This window comes from Taudactylus pleione, unplaced genomic scaffold, assembly GCF_031769625.1.
Source record: "Taudactylus pleione unplaced genomic scaffold, aTauple2 ptg001459l, whole genome shotgun sequence".
Taxonomy (NCBI): domain Eukaryota; kingdom Metazoa; phylum Chordata; class Amphibia; order Anura; family Myobatrachidae; genus Taudactylus; species Taudactylus pleione.
The window spans coordinates 110,071-125,000 of NW_028285857.1; the positions used below are offsets into that span (position 1 = coordinate 110,071).

Here is a 14,930-nt window from a genome sequence, read left to right on the forward strand (position 1 = left end):
TGTGATTTGTGTGGAGGTGGCTGTGGTAGTTGGTAAGCTTGTGTTAGTTGTGGTAATGGTTGTAGAAGTTGGTGTGGTAGTTGGAGTAGAAGTGGTTGTGATGGTTGGTGTGGAAGTGGCTGTGGCTGTGGTTGTTGGTAAGGTTGTGGTAATGGTTGTAGAAGTTGGTGTGGTAGTTGGAGTAGAAGTGGTTGTGATTTGTGTGGAGGTGGCTGTGGTAGTAGGTAAGCTTGTGTTAGTTGTGGTAATGGTTGTAGAAGTTGGTGTGGTAGTTGGAGGCGAAGTGGTTGTGATGGTTGGTGTGGAAATGGCTGTGGTAGTTGGTAAGGTAGTGGTAGTTGGTGTGGTAATGGTTGTGGAAGTTGGTGTGGTAGTTGGAGTGGTTGTGATGGTTGGTGTGGTAATTGTTGTGGTAGTTGGTGTGGTAGTTGGAGAAGTGGCTGTGATGGTTGGTGTGGAAGTGGCTGTGGTAGTAAGAGGAGAAGTACTTATGGTTGGTGTGGAAGTGGGTGTGGTAGTTGGTAAGGTTGTTGTAATGGTTGTGGAAGTTGGAGTGGTAGTTGGAGGCGAAGTGGTTGTGATGGTTGGTGTGGAAGTTGCTGTGGTAGTTGGTGGAGAAGTGGTTGTGATGGTTGGTGTTGAAGTTGGCGTGTTAGTTGGAGGAGAAGTAGTTGTGATAGTTGGTGTGGAAGTGGCTGTGGTAAATGGTAAGGTAATGCTAGTTGGAGTGGTAATGGTTGTGGAAGTTGATGTGGTAGTTGGTAAGGTTGTGTTAGTTGTGGTAATGGTTGTAGAAGTTGGTGTGGTAGTTGGAGGATAAGTTGTTGTGATGGTTGGTGTTGAAATGGCTGTGGCAGTTGGTAAGGTTGTATTAGTTGTGGTAATGGTTGTAGAAGTTGGTGTATTAGTTGGAGGAGAAGTAGTTGTAATGGTTGGTGTGGTAGTTGGAGAAGTGGTTGTGATTGTTAGTGTGGAAATTATTGTGGTAGTTGGAGGAGAAGTGGTTGTGATTTTTGGTATGGTAGTTGGATGAAAAGTGGTTGTAATGGTTGGTGTGGAAGTGGCTGTGGTAGTTGGTAAGGTAGTGGTAGGTGGTGCGGTAATGGTTGTTGTAGTTGGAAGAAAAGTGTTTTTTGTGGAAGAGGATGTGTTAATTTGTAAGGTAGTAGAAGTTGGTGTGGTGATGGTTGTGGAAGTTGGTGTTGTAGTTGATGAAGCAATGGTTGATGTGGTTGGTGTGGAAGTGGCTGTGGTAGGAGGAGGTGAAGTGGGTGAGATGGTTGGTGTGGAAATTGGTGTGGTAGTTGGAGGCGTAGTGATTCTGATGGTTGGTGTGGAAGTGGCAGTGCTAGTTGGTAATGTTGTGGTAATGGTTGTAGAAGTTGGTGTGGTAGCTGGAGGAGAACTGGTTGTGATATTTGTTGTGGTAATGGTTGTGGAAGTTGGTGTGGTAGTTGGAGGAGAAGTGGTTGTGATGGTTGGTGTGGTAGTTGATAAGGTTGTGATAGTTGTGGTAATGGTTGTAGACGTTGGTTTGGTAGATGGAGTAGAAGTGGTTGTGATGGTTGGTGTGGAAGTGGCTGAGATAGTAGAAGGAGAAGTGGTTGTGGTGGTTGGTGTGGAAGTGGCTGTGGTAGTTGGTAAGGTTGTGGTAATGGTTGTAGAAGTTGATGTGTTAGTTGGAGGAGAAGTAGTCGTGATGGTTGGTGTGGTAGTTGGAGGAGAAGTGGTTGTGATGGTTGGTGTTGAAGTGGCTGTGGTAGTTGGTAAGGTAGTGGTAGTTGGTGTGGTATTGTTTGTGGAAGTTGGTGTGATAGTTGGAGGATAAGTGGTTGTGAAGGTTGGTGTTGTAGTTGGATGAGAAGTGGTTGTGATGGTTGGTGTGGAAGTGGCTGTGGTAGTTGGTAAGGTAGTGGTAGTTGGTGTGGTAATGGTTGTGGAAGTTGGTATGGTAGTTGAAGGAGAAGTGGTTGTGATGGTTGGTGTGGAAGTGGCTGTGGTTGTTGGCAAGGTTGTGGTAGTTGTGGTAATGGTTGTAGAAGTTGGTTTGGTAGTAGTAGGAGAAGTGGTTGTGATGGTTGGTGTGGAAGTGGCTGTGGTAGTAGGAGGAGAAGTAGCTGTGATGGTTGGTATGGTAGTTGGAGATGAAGTGGTTGTGATTAAAGGTGTGAAAGTAGCTGTTGTAGTTCGTAAGGTAGTGCTAGTTGGTGAGGTGATGATTGTTGAAGTTGGTGTTGTAGTTGAAGGAGAAGTGCTTGTTGTGGTTGGTGTGAAAGTGGCTGTAGTAGTTGGAGGCAAAGTGGTTGTGATGGTTGGTGTAGAAGTGGAGTTGGTAATTGGTAAGGTAGTGGTAGTTAGTGTGGTAATGGTTGTGGAAGTTGGTGTTGTAGTTGGAGAAGTAGTGGTTGATGTGGTTGGTGTGGAAGTGGCTGTGATTGTTAATGTGGAAATTATTATGGTAGTTGGAGGATAAGTGGTTGTGATGGTTGGTGTGGTAGTTGGAGGAAAAGTGTTTGTGATGGTTGGTGTGGAAGTGGCTGTGGTAGTTGGTGTGGTAGTTGGAGGCGAAGTGGTTGTGATGGTTGGTGTGGAATTTGCTGTGGTAGTTGGTGGAGAAGTGGTTGTGATGGTTGGTGTAGAAGTTGCTGTGGTAGTTGATAAGTTTGTGGTAGTTGTGGTAATGGTTGTAGAAGTTGGTGTGGTAGTTGGAGGATAAGTGGCTGTGATGGTTGGTGTTGAAGTTGGTGTGGTAGTTGGAGGAGAAGTAGTTGTGATGGTTGGTGTTGTAGATGGAGGAGAAGTTGTTGTGATCTTTGGTGTGGAAGTGGCTGTGGTAGTTGGTAAGGTAGTGGTAGTTGGAGTGGTAATGGTTGTGGAAGTTGATGTGGTAGTTGGAGAAGTGGCTGTGATTGTTAGTGTGGAAATTATTGTGGTAGTTGGAGGAGAAGTGGTTGTGATTTTTGGTGTGGTAGTTGGATGAAAAGTGGTTGTAATGGTTGGTGTGGAAGTGGCTGTGGTAGTTGGTAAGGTAGTGGTAGGTGGTGTGGTAGTGGTTGTTGTAGTTGGAAGAAAAGTGTTTTTTGTGGAAGAGGATGTGGTAGTTCGTAAGGTTGTGTTAGGTGTGGTAATGGTTGTGGAAGTTGGTGTGGTAGTTGAAGGAGCAATGGTTGATGTGGTTTGAGGAGAAGTGGCTGTGATTGTTAATGTTGAAATTATTGTGGTAGTTGGAGGAGAAGTGGTTGTGATGGTTGGTGTGATAGTTGGAGGAAAAGTGTTTGTGATGGTTGGTGTGGAAGTGGCTGTGGTAGTTGATATGGTAGTGGTAGGTGGTGTGGTAATGGTTGTGGTAGTTGGAAGAAAAGTGGTTGGTGTGGAAGTGGCTGTAGTATTTTGTAAGGTAGTAGTAGTTGGTGTGGTGATGGTTGTGGAATTTGGTGTGGTAGTTGAAGGAGCAATGGTTGATGTGGTTGGTGTGGAAGTGGCTTTGGTAGTTGAAGGTGAAGTGGGTGAGATGGTTGGTGTGGAAAGATGTGTGGTAGTTGGAGGCGAAGTGATTGTGATGGTTGGTGTGGAAGTTGGAAGAGAAGTGGTTGTGATGGTTGGTGTGGAAGTGGCTGTGGTAATTAAGGTAGTGGTATTTGGTGTGGTAGTGGTTGTGGAAGTTGGTGTGGTAGTTGGAGAAGTGGTTGTGATGGTTGGTGTGGAAGTGGCTGTGGTAGTTGGTAAGGTAGTGGTACTTGGTGTGGTAATAGTTGTAGAAGTTGGTGTGGTAGTTGGAGTAGAAGAGGTTGTGATTTGTGTGGAGGTGGCTGTGGTAGTTGGAGGCGAAGTAGTTGTGACGGTTGGTGTGGAAATGGCTGTGGTAGTTGGTAAGGTAGTGGTAGTTGGTGTGGTAATGGTTGTGGAAGTTGGTATGGTAGTTGGAGGAGAAGTGGTTGTGATGGTTGGTGTGGAAGTGGCTGTGGTAGTTGGTAAGGTAGTGGTAGTTGGTGTGGTAATGGTTGGGAAAGTTGGTGTGGTAGTTGGAGGAGAAGTGGTTGTAATGGTTGGTGTTGTAATTGTTGTGGAAGTTGGTGTGGTAGTTGGAGAAGTGGCTGTGATGGTTGGTGTGGAAGTGGCTGTGGTAGTAAGAGGAGACGTAGTTGTGATGGTTGGTGTGGAAGTGGCTGTGGCAGTTGGTAAGGTTGTGGTAATGGTTGTAGAAGTTGGTGTGGAAGTTGGAGGAGAAGTGGTTGTTATTTGTGTGGAGGTGGCTGTGGTAGTTGGAGGAGAAGTGTTTGTGATATTTGGTGTGATAATGGTTGTGGAAATTGGTGTGGTAGTTGGAAGAGAAGTGGTTGTGATGGTGGGTTTGGAATTGGCTGTGGTAGTAGGAGAAGTGGTTGTGATGGTTGGTGTAGAAGTTGCAGTGGTAGTTGGTAAGGTTGTGGAAATGGTTGTAGAAGTTGGTGTGGAAGTTGGAGGATAAGTGGTTGTGATGGTTTGTGTAGAAGTTGGTGTGTTGGTTGGAGGAGAAGTAGTTGTGATCTTTAGTGTGGAAGTGGCTTTGGTAGATGGTAAGGTAGAGGTAGTTTGTGAGGTGATGATTGTGGAAGTTGGTGTGGTAGTTGGAGGCGAAGTGATTGTGATGGTTGGTGTGTAAGTTGGTGTGGTAGTCGGAGGCAAAGTGGTTATGAAGTTTGGTGTGGAAGTGGCTGTGGTAGTTAAGGTAGTGGTATTTGGTATGGTAGTGGAAGTTGGTGTGGTAGTTGGAGGAGAAGTGGTTGTGATTGTTGGTGTGGAAGTGGGTGTGGTAGTTGGTAAGGTTGTTTTAGTTGTGGTAATGGTTGTAGAAGTTGGTGTGGTAGTTGGAGGATAAGTTGTTGTGATGGTTGGTGTGGAAATGGCTGTGGTATTTGGTAAGGTTGTGTTAGTTGTGGTAATGGTTGTAGAAGTTGGTGTGTTAGTTGGAGGAGAAGTAGTTATGATGGTTGGTGTGGTAGTTGGTGGAGAAGTCGTTGTGATTTTTGGTGTGGTAGTTGGAGGAGAAGTGGCTATGATTGTTAATGTGGAAATTACTGTGGTAGTTGGAGGAGAAGTGGTTGTGATGGATGGTGTGGTATTTGGAAGAAAAGTGTTTGTGATGGTTGGTGTGGAAGTGGCTGTGGTATTTGGTAAGGTAGTGGTAGTTGTTGTGGTAATGGTTGTGGAAGTTGGTATGGTAGTAGTAGGAGAAGTGGTTGTGATGGTTGGTGTGGAAGTGGCTGTGTTAGTAGGAGGAGAAGTAGCTGTGATGGTTGGTATGGTAGTTGGAGGAGAAGTGGTTGTGATCATTGGTGTGAAAGTAGCTGTTGTAGTTCGTAAGGTAGTGCTAGTTGGTGAGGAGATGACTGTGGAAGTTGGTGTTGTAGTTGAAGTAGAACTGCTTGTTGTGGTTGGTTTGGAAGAGGCTGTAGTAGTTGGAGGCGAAGAGGTTGTGATGGTTGGTGTAGAGGTGTAGTTGGTAGTTGGTAAGGTAGTGGTAGTTAGTGTGGTAATGGTTGTGGAAGTTGGTATTGTAGTTGGAGAAGAAGTGGTTGTGATGTTTGGTGTAGAAGTTGGTGTGGTAGTTGGAGTAAAAGTGGCTGTGATTGTTAGTGTGGAAATTATTGTGGTAATTGGAGGAGAAGTGGTTGTGATGGTTGGTGTGGTAGTTGGAGGAAAAGTGTTTGTGTTGGTTGGTGTGGAAGTGGCTGTGGTAGTTGATAAGGTAGTGGTTGGTGGTGTGGTAATTGCTGTGGTAGTTGGAAGAAAAGTGGTTGGTGTGGAAGTGGCTGTAATAATTTGTAAGGTAGTAGTAGTTGGTGTGGTGATGGTTGTGGAAGTTGGTGTGGTAGTTGAAGGAGCAATTGTTGATGTGGTTGGTGTGGAAGTGGCTGTGGTAGTTGGAGGCAAAGTGGTTGAGATGGTTGGTGTGTAAATTGGTGTGTTAGTTGGAGGCGTAGTGATTGTCATGGTTTGTGTGGAAGTTGGTGCGGTAGTTGGAGGCAAAGTGATTGTGATGGTTGGTGTGGAAGTGGCTGTGCTAGTTGGTATGGTAGTGGTAGTTGGTGTGATAATGGTTGTGGAAGTTAGTGTGGTAGTTGGAGGATAAGTGGTTGTGATGGTTAGTGTGGAAGTTAGTGTGTTAGTTGGAGGAGAAGTAGTTGTGATGGTTGGTGTGATAGTTGGAGAAGTGGTTTTGATTGTTGGAGTAGATGAAGCTGTTGAAGTTGGTAAGGTGGTGGTAGTGGTGGTAAGGGTTGTAGAAGTTGGTGTGGTAGTTGGAGGAGAAGTGGTTGTGATTTGTGTGTAGGTGGCTGTGGTAGTAGGAGGCAAAGTGGTTGTGATGATTGGTGTGGAAGTGGCTGTGGTAGTAGGTAAGGAAGAGGTAGTTGGTGTAGTAATGTTTGTGGGAGGTGGTGTGGTAGTTGGAGGAGAAGTGGTTGTGATAGTTGGTGTGTTAGTGGTTGTGGAAGAGGGTGTGGTAGTTGGAAGAGAAGTGGTTGTGATGGATGGTGTTGAAGTGGCTGTGGTAATAGGAGGAGAAGTAATTGTGATGGTTGGTGTAGAAGTGTAGTTGGTAGTTGGTATGGTAGTGGTAGTTAGTGTGGTAATGGTTGTGGAAGATTGTGTTGTAGTTGGAGTATAAGTGGTTGTGATGGTTTGTGTGGAAGTTTGTTTATTAGTTGGAGGAGAAGTAGTTGTGATGGTTGGTGTGGTATTTGGAGGAGAAGTGGTTGTGGTAGTTCGTAAGGTAGTGGTAGTTGGTGAGGTGATGATTGTGGAAGTTGGTGTGGTAGTGGGAGGAGAAGTTCTTGTTGTGGTTGGTGTGGATGTGGCTGTAGTAGTTTGAGGCAAAGTGGTTGTGATGTTTGGTGTGGAAGTTGGTGTGGTAGTTGGACGAGAAGATGCTGTGATTGTTGGTGTGGAAGTTATTGTGGTAGTTAGAGGAGAATTAGTGATGGTTGTTGTGGAAGTTGGTGTGGTAGTTGGAGTGGTAGGTAGTAAGGTAGTGGTAGTTAGTGTGGTAATGGTTGTGGAAGTTGGTGTTGTAGTTGGAGGAGAAATGGTTGTGATGTTTGATGTAGAAGTTGGTGTGGTAGTTGGACGAGAAGATGCTGTGATTGTTGGTGTGGAAGTTATTGTGGTAGTTGGAGGAGAAGTAGTGATGGTTGTTGTGGAAGTTGGTGTGGTAGTTGGAGGAGAAGTGGTTGTAATGATTGGTGTGGTAGTTGGAGGAGAAGTAGTTGTGATGGTTGGTGTGGAAGTTGGTGTGGTAGTTGGAGGATAAGTGGTTGTGTTGGTTGGTGTGGTAGTTGGTAAGGTTGTGGTTGTTGAAGTTGGTATTGTAGTTGGAGAAGTGGTTGTTGTGGTTAGTATTAAAGTGCCTGTGGTAGGTGGTAAGGCAGTTGTACTTGGTGTGGTAATGGTTGTGGAAGTTGGTATTGTTGTTGGAGGAGAAGTGGTTGTGATGTTCGGTGTTGAAGTTGGTGTGGTAGTTGGGGGAGAATAGGTTGTGATGGTTGGTGTAGAAAAGGGTGTGGTAGTTGAAGGATAAGTGGTTGTGACTGTTGGTGAGGAAGAGGAGTTGGTAGTTGGTAAGATAGTGGTAGTTAGTGTGGCAATGGTTGTGGAAGTTGGTGTAGTTGGAGAAGTGGTTGTGATGTTTGATGTAGAAGTTGGTGTGGTAGTTGGAGAAGAAGATGCTGTGATTGTTGTTGTGGAAGTTGTTGTGGTAGTTGGAGGTGAAGTAGTTGTGATAGTAGGTGTGGTAATTGTTGTGGAAGTTGGTGTGGTAGTTGGAGGAGAAGTGGTTGTGATGGTTGGTGTTGACATTTGTGTGTTAGTTGGAGGAGAAGTAGTTGTGATGGTTTGTTTGGTAGTTGGAGTAGAAGTGGTTGTGAAGGTTGGTGTGGAAGTGGCTGTGGTAGTAAGAAGAGAAGTGGTTGTGATGGTTTTTGTGGAAGTGGCTGTGGTAGTAACAGAATAAGTGGTTTTGATGGTTGGTGTGGAGGTGGCTGTGGTAGTTGGTAAGGTTGTGATAGTTGTGGTAATGGTTGTACAAATTTTTGTGGTAGATGGAGGAGTAGTGGTTATGATTTGTGTGGAGGTGGCTGTAGTAGTTGGATGAGAAGTGGTTGTGATGTTTGGTGTTGAAGTTGGTGTGGTAGTTGGGGGAGAAAAGGTTGTGATGGTTGGTGTGGTAGTTGAAGGAGAAGTGGTTTTGATGGTTGGTGTGGAAGTGGCTGTGGTAGTTGGTAAGGTTGTAGTAGTTGGTGTGTTGATGGTTGTGGAAGTTGGTGTGGTAGATGAAGAAATGGTTGATATGGTTGGTGTGGAAGTAGTTGTGGTAGTTGGAGGTAAAGTGTTTGTGATGGTTGCATTGGAAGTGGCTGTCGTAATTGGTAAGGTAGTGATAGTTGGTGTGGTAAAAGTTGTGGAAGTTGGTGTGGTAGTTGGAGGAGAAGTGGTTGTGTTTTGTGTGGAGGTGTCTGTGGTAGATGGAGGAGAATTGGTATTGATATTTGGTCTGGCAATGGTTGTGGAAGTTGGTGTGGTAGTTGCAGGAGTAGTGGTTGTGATGGTTGGTGTGAAAGTTGCTGTGGTGGATGGGGGAGATGAGGTTGTGATGGTTGGTGTGGTACTTGAAGGAGAAGTGGTTGTGAAGGTTGGTATGGAAGTTGATGTGGTAGATGGTATGGTAGTGATAGTTGGTGTGGCAATGGTTGTGGAAGTTGATATGGTAGTTTTAGTAGAAGTGGTTGTGATGTTCGGTGTTGAAATTGGTGTGGTAGTTGGAGGAGAAGTGGCTGTGATGGTTGATGTGGTAGTTGGTAAGGTAGTTGTGGTTGTTGAAGTTGGTGTTGTAGTTGGAGGAGAAGTGGTTGTTGTGGTTGGTGTGGAAGTGGCTGTGGTAGGTGGTAAGGTAGTGGTAGTTGGTGTGGCAATGGTTGTGGAATTTGGTATTGTTGTTGGAGGAGAAGTGGTTGTGATGGTTGGTGTGGAAGTTGGTGTGGTATTTGGAAAATAAATGGTTGTGATGTTTGGTGGTGAAGTTGGTGTGGTAGTTGGGGGAGAAGAGGTTGTGATGGTTGGTGTGGTAGTTGAAGGAGAAGTCATTGTGATGGTTGGTGTGGAAGTGGCTGTGGTAGTTGGTAAGGTTGTAGTAGTTGGTGTGGTGATGGTTGTGGAAGTTTGTGTGGTAGATGAAGAAATGGTTGATGTGGTTGGTGTGGAAGTAGTTGTGGTAGTTGGAGGTAAAGTGTTTGTGATGGTTGGTGTGGAAGTTGGTGTGATAATGGTTGGTGTGGTAGTTGGTAAGGTAGTGGTAGTTGGTGTGATAATTTTTGAGGAAGTTGGTGTGGTAGTTGGAGGAGAAGTGGTTGTGTTTTGTGTGGAGGTGTCTGTGGTAGATGGAGGATAATTGGTATTGATATTTGGTGTGTCAATGGTTGTGGAAGTCGGTGTGGTAGTTGGAGGAGAAGTGGTTGTGATGGTTGGTGTGGAAGTGTCTGTGGTTGTAGGAGAAAAAGTGGATGTTGTGGTTGGTGTTGAAGTGGCTGTGGTAGTTGGTATGGAAGTTTTAGTCGGTGTGGTGATGGTTGTGGACGTTGGTGTAGTAGTTGGTTGAGAAGTGGGAGTTGTGGTTGGAGAGGAAGAGGATGTGGTAGTTGGAGGTAAAATTGTTGTGATGGTTGTTATGGAAGTAGATTTTGTAGTTGGTAAGGTAGTGGTATTTGATGTGGTAATGTTTGTGGAATTTGGTATGGTAGATGGAGGAGAAGTGTTTGTTGTGGTTGGTGTGGAAGTTTCTGTAGTAGTTGGTATGGTTCTGGTAGTTATTGTGGTAATAAATGTAGAACTTGGTGTGGTAGTTGGAGGAGAAGTGGTTGTGATGGTTGTTGTGGTGGTTGGAGAAGTGGTTGTGATGGTTGGTGTGGTAATTGGAGGAGAAGTGGTTGTAATGGTTGCTGTGGATGTTGGTGTTTTAGTTGGAGATGTGATTGTGATGGTTGGTGTGGAAGTTGTTGTGGTAGTTGGAGGAGAAGTGGTCGTGATGGTTGGTGTGGAAGTTTGTGTTGTAGTTTTAGGAGAAGTGTATGTATTGGTTGGTGTGGAAGTTGGTGTGGTAGTTGGAGAAGTGGTTGTGATGGTTTTTGTAATAGTTGATGTGGTAGTTGGTAAGGTAGTGGTAGTTGGTGTGGTAATGGTTGTGGAAGTTGGTGTGGCAGTTGGAGGAAAAGTGGTTGTGATGGTTGGTGTGGAAGTGGCTGTGGTCATTGCTAAGGTAGTGGTAGCTGTTGCGGAAGTTGGTGTGGCAGTTGGCGTAGAAGTGGTTGTGATGCTTGATGTGGAGGTGGGTGTGGTATTTCGAGAAGTGGTTGTTATGGTTGATGTGTAAGTGGCTGTGGTATTTGGTAATGTAGTGGTAGTTGGTGTGGTAATGGTTGTGGAAGATGGAGTGGTAGTTGGAGGAGAAGTGGTTGTGATGGTTGGTGTGGAAATGGCTCTGGTAGTTGGAGGAGAAGTGTTTGTGATTGTTGGTGTGGAACTTTGTGTGGTAGTTGGAGGATAAGTTGTTGTGATGGTTGGTGTGGAAGTTTGTGTGGTAGTTGAAGGAGAAGTGATTGTGATGGTTGGAATAAAAGTTGATGTGGTAGTTGGTAAGGTAGTGCTAGTTGTTGTCGTAATGATTGTGGTAGTTGGAGAAGTGTTTCTAGTGGTTTGTGTGGAATTGTCTGTGGTAGTTGGTAAGGTAGTGGTAGTTGTTGTGGTAATGTTTGAGGAAGTTAGTGTGGTATTTGGAGATGTGGTTGGTGTGGTAATTGGAGAAGAATAAGTTGTGATGGTTGGTGTGGAAGTTGCTGTGGCAGATGGTATGGTAGTGGTAGTTGGTGTGGTAATGGTTGTTGAAGTTTGTGTGCTAGATGGAGATGAAGTTGATGTGGTATATGGTAAGGCAGTTGTAGTTGGTAATGTAATGGTTGTGGAAGTTGTTGTGGTTGTTGTATGAGAAGTGGTTGTTTTGGTTGGTGTGGAAGTGGCTGTGGTAGTTGGTAAGGTAGTGGTAGTTGGTGTGGTAATGGTTGTGGAAGTTGGTATGGTAGTTGGAGGAGAAGTGGTTGTAATGGTTGGTGTGGAAGTTGCAGTTGTAGTTGGAAGAGAAGTGGTTGTAATGTTTGGTGTGGAATTTGGTGTGGTAGTTTGAGGAGAAGTGGTTGTGATGGGTGCTGTGGTAGTTTGAGGAGAAGTGGTTGTGATGATTGGTGTGGAAGATGGTGTGGTAGTTGGAGGAAAAGTGGTTGTGATGGTTGGTATGGAAGATGGTGTGATATTTGGATTAGAAGTGGTTTTGATGTTTGGTGTGAAAGTTGTTGTGGTAGTTGGAGGAGAAGTGGTTGTGATGGTTGGTGTGGTAGTTGGAGGCGAAGTGGTTGTGATGGTTGGTGTGGAAGGGCCTGTAGTAGTTGGTAAGGTAGTGGTAGTTGGTGTGGTAATGGTTGTGGATTTTGGTGTGGTAGTTGGAGGAGAAGTGGTTGTGATTTGTGTGGAGTTGGCTGTGGTAGTTGGAGAAGAAGTGGTTGTGAGATTTGGTGTGGTAATAGTTGTGGAAGTTGGTGTGGTAGTTGGAGGAGAAGTAGTTGTGATCATTGTTGTGGAAGTGGCTGTGGTAGTTGGAAAGGTAGTGATAGTTTGTGAGGTGATGATTGTTGAAGTTGGTGTGGTAGTTGGAGGAGAAGTGCTTGTTGTGGTTGGTTTGGAAGTGGTTGTAGTAGTTGGAGGTGAAGTGGTTGGGATGGTTGGTGTGGAAGATGGTGTGGTAGTTGGAGGAGAAGTGGTTGTGATGGTTGGTGTGGAAGTGGCTTTGGTAGTTGGTAAGGTAGTGGTAATTAGTGTGGTAACATCTGTGGAATTTCGTGTTGTAGTTGGAGGAGAAGTGGTTGTGATGTTTAGTGTAGAAGTTGGTGTGGTAGTTGGAGGAGAAGTGGTTGTGATGGTTGGTATGGAAGTGGATGTGGTAGATGGTAAGGTAGTGGTAGTTGGTGTGGCAATGGTTGTGAAAGTTGTTGTGGCAGTTGGAGTAGAAGTGGTTGTTGTGGTTGGTGTTGAAGTGGCTGTAGTAGTTGTTAAGGAAGTTTTAGTTGGTGTGGTGATGGTTGTGGAATTTGGTGTGGCAGTTGGAGGAAAAGTGGTTGTGATGGTAGGTGTGGAAGTGGCTGTGGTCATTGGTAAGGTAGTGGTAGCTCTTGTGGCATTTGGCGGAGAAGTGGTTTTGATGGTTGGTTTGGAGGTGGGTGTGGTATTTCGAGAAGAAGTGGTTGTGATTAATGGTATTGAAGTTGGTATGGTTTTTCCAGGAGAAGTGGTTTGGATGGTTGGTGTGGAAGATGGTGTGGTAGATGGAGGCGAAGTGGTTGTGATGGTTGGTGTGGAAGTGCCTGTGGTAGTTGGTAAGGTAGTGGTAGTTGGTGTGGTAATGGCTGTGGATTTTGGTGTGGTAGTCGGAGGAGAAGTGGTTGTGATTTGTGTGGAGTTGGCTGTGGTAGTTAGAGAAGAAGTGGTTGTGAGATTTGGTGTGGTAATAGTTGTGGACGTTGGTGTGGTAGTTGGAGGAGAAGTGGTTGTGATGGTTGGTGTGGAAGTTGCAGTGGTAGTTGGTAAGGTTATGGTAGTTGTGGTAATAGTTGTAGAAGTTGGTGTTGTAGTTGGAGGATAAGTGGTTGTGATGGTTGTTGTGGAAGTTGCTGTGGTAGTTGGAGGAGAAGTAGTTGTGATCATTGTTGTGGAAGTGGCTGTGGTAGTTGGTAAGCTAGTGGCAGTTTGTGAGGTGATGATTGTGGAAGTTGGTGTGGTAGTTGGAGGAGAAGTGCTTGTTGTGGTTGGTTTGGCAGTGGTTGTAGTAGTTGGAGGCGAAGTGGTTGTGATGGTTGGTGTGGAAGATGGTGTGGTAGTTGGAGGAGAAGAGGTTGTAATGGTTGGTGTGGAAGTGGCTTTGGTAGTTGGTAAGGTAGTGGTAATTAGTGTGGTAATGTTTGTGGAATTTCGTGTTGTAGTTGGAGGAGAAGTGGTTGTGATGTTTAGTGTCGAAGTTGGTGTGGTAGTTGGAGGAGAAGTGGTTGTGATGGTTGGTATGGAAGTGGATGTGGTAGATGGTAAGGTAGTGGTAGTTGGTGTGGCAATGGTTGTGAAAGTTGTTGTGGCAATTGGAGTAGAAGTGGTTGGTGTGGTTGGTGTTGAAGTGGCTGTGGTAGTTGGTAAGGAAGTTTTAGTTGGTGTGGTGATGGTTGTGGAATTTGGTGTGGTAGTTGGAGGAGAAGTGGTTGTGATGGTTGGTGTGGAAGTGGCTGTGGTCATTGGTAAGGTAGTGGTAGCTGTTGTGGCATTTGGTGGAGAAGTGGTTTTGATGGTTGGTGTGGAGGTGGGTGTGGTATTTCGAGGAGAAGTGGTTGTGATTGATGGTATTGAAGTTGGTATGGTTTTTCCAGGAGAAGTGGTTGTGATGGTTGTTGTGGAAGTTGGAGGAGAAGTGTTTGTTATGGTTGGTGTGGAAGTGGCTCTGGTAGTTGGAGGAGAAGTGGTTGTGATGGTTGGTGTGGTAGTAGATATGGTAGTTGGTGTTTTAGTAGAAGTTGGTGTGGCATTCATTGTTATAGTTGACATGTTCGTTCCTGTGGTAGTTGGTGTGATAGTGGTTGTGATAGTTGTTGTGGTAATGGCTGTGGTGGTTGGTGTGGTAGAGGTTGTGGTAGATGCAATGGTGTCTTTTTTTGTTGGTGTAGGTGTGGATGTACTATTCGGTGTAGTCGTGGTTGTAGATGTTAATGTGGTGATGGTTGTGGATGGTGGTGTTTTAATGATTGTGGTAGATGGTGTATTAGTGGTTGTGGCAGGTAGTGTGGAAGTGTTTGTGGCAGTCGGTGAGGTAGAAGTAGTTGGTGTGGTAATGGCTGTGGAAGATGATGTGGTAATTGTTGTGGTAGATGTTGCATTTGGTGTAGAAGTGGCTGTGTTTGTTGGTAATATAGTGGTACTTGGTATGGTAGTGGAGGTTGGTGTTGTAATGGCTCTGGTCATAGTTTTGGTAGTTGGTGAGGTAGTGGTAATTGGTTTTGTTGCGGTTATGGTAGTTGTGGTTTTGGTGGTTGGTGTGATATTGTTTGTAGTGGGTGGTATGGTAGTGGTTATTGGTGTGGAAGTGGTTTGTGTGGAAGTGGTTATGGTGGATGGTGAGATAGTGGTTGTAGTGGTAGGTAAGGTAGTGTTAGTTGGTGTGGTAGTGGCTGTGGAAGTTGGTGTGGTAATTGTTGTGGTAGACGTTGTGATATTGGATGTTGTGGATGGTATGGAAGTGACTGTGGTAGTTGATAAGGTGGTGGTAGTTGGTGTGGTAATGGTTGGTGTGGTAGTTTGAGGAGAAGTGGTTGTGATGGTTGGTGTGGTAGTTTGAGGAGAAGTGGTTGTGATGGTTGGTGTGGTAGTTGGAGTGTTAGTAGGAGCTGGTGTGGCATTCATTGTTGTAGTTGATATGGTAGTCCCTGTGGTAGTTTGTGAGATCGTTGGTTTGATTGTGTTAGTTGGTGTGGTGATTGTGATGGTTAGTGTAGGAGTGGTTGAACTAGTTTGTGTGGTAATAGTTGTAGAAGTAATGGTAGTTGGCATGGTAATAGTTGTGGTAATTGCTGTGGTCTTTGGTGTATTAGCGGTTATGGTAATTGGTGTGTTTTTTGGTGTATTAGAGGTTATGGTAGTTGGTGTGGTTCTTGGTGTATTAGAGGTTATGGTAGTTGGTGTGGTTCTTGGTGTATTAGCGGTTATGGTAGTTGGTGTGGTTCTTGGTGTATTAGCGGTTATGGTAGTTGGTGTGGTTTTTGGTGTATTAGCGGTTATGGTAGTTGGTGTGGTTTTTGGTGTATTAGCGGTTATGGTAG

General features: G+C 45.0%; 1 protein-coding gene across 1 annotated transcript in view; it reads right to left on the reverse strand.

Annotated features, from left to right (window-relative positions):
• The window catches only part of LOC148442562 (uncharacterized), a 135,648-nt gene that overhangs the window by 46,793 nt on the left and 73,925 nt on the right, over positions 1-14,930 (reverse strand). Inside the window, exon 10 of the mRNA XM_088463799.1 lies at positions 95-14,930. This exon is cut by the window's right edge and continues 348 nt beyond it. Coding sequence (XP_088319925.1) covers positions 95-14,930 — 14,836 coding nt within the window. The remainder of the gene's footprint in view (positions 1-94) is intronic.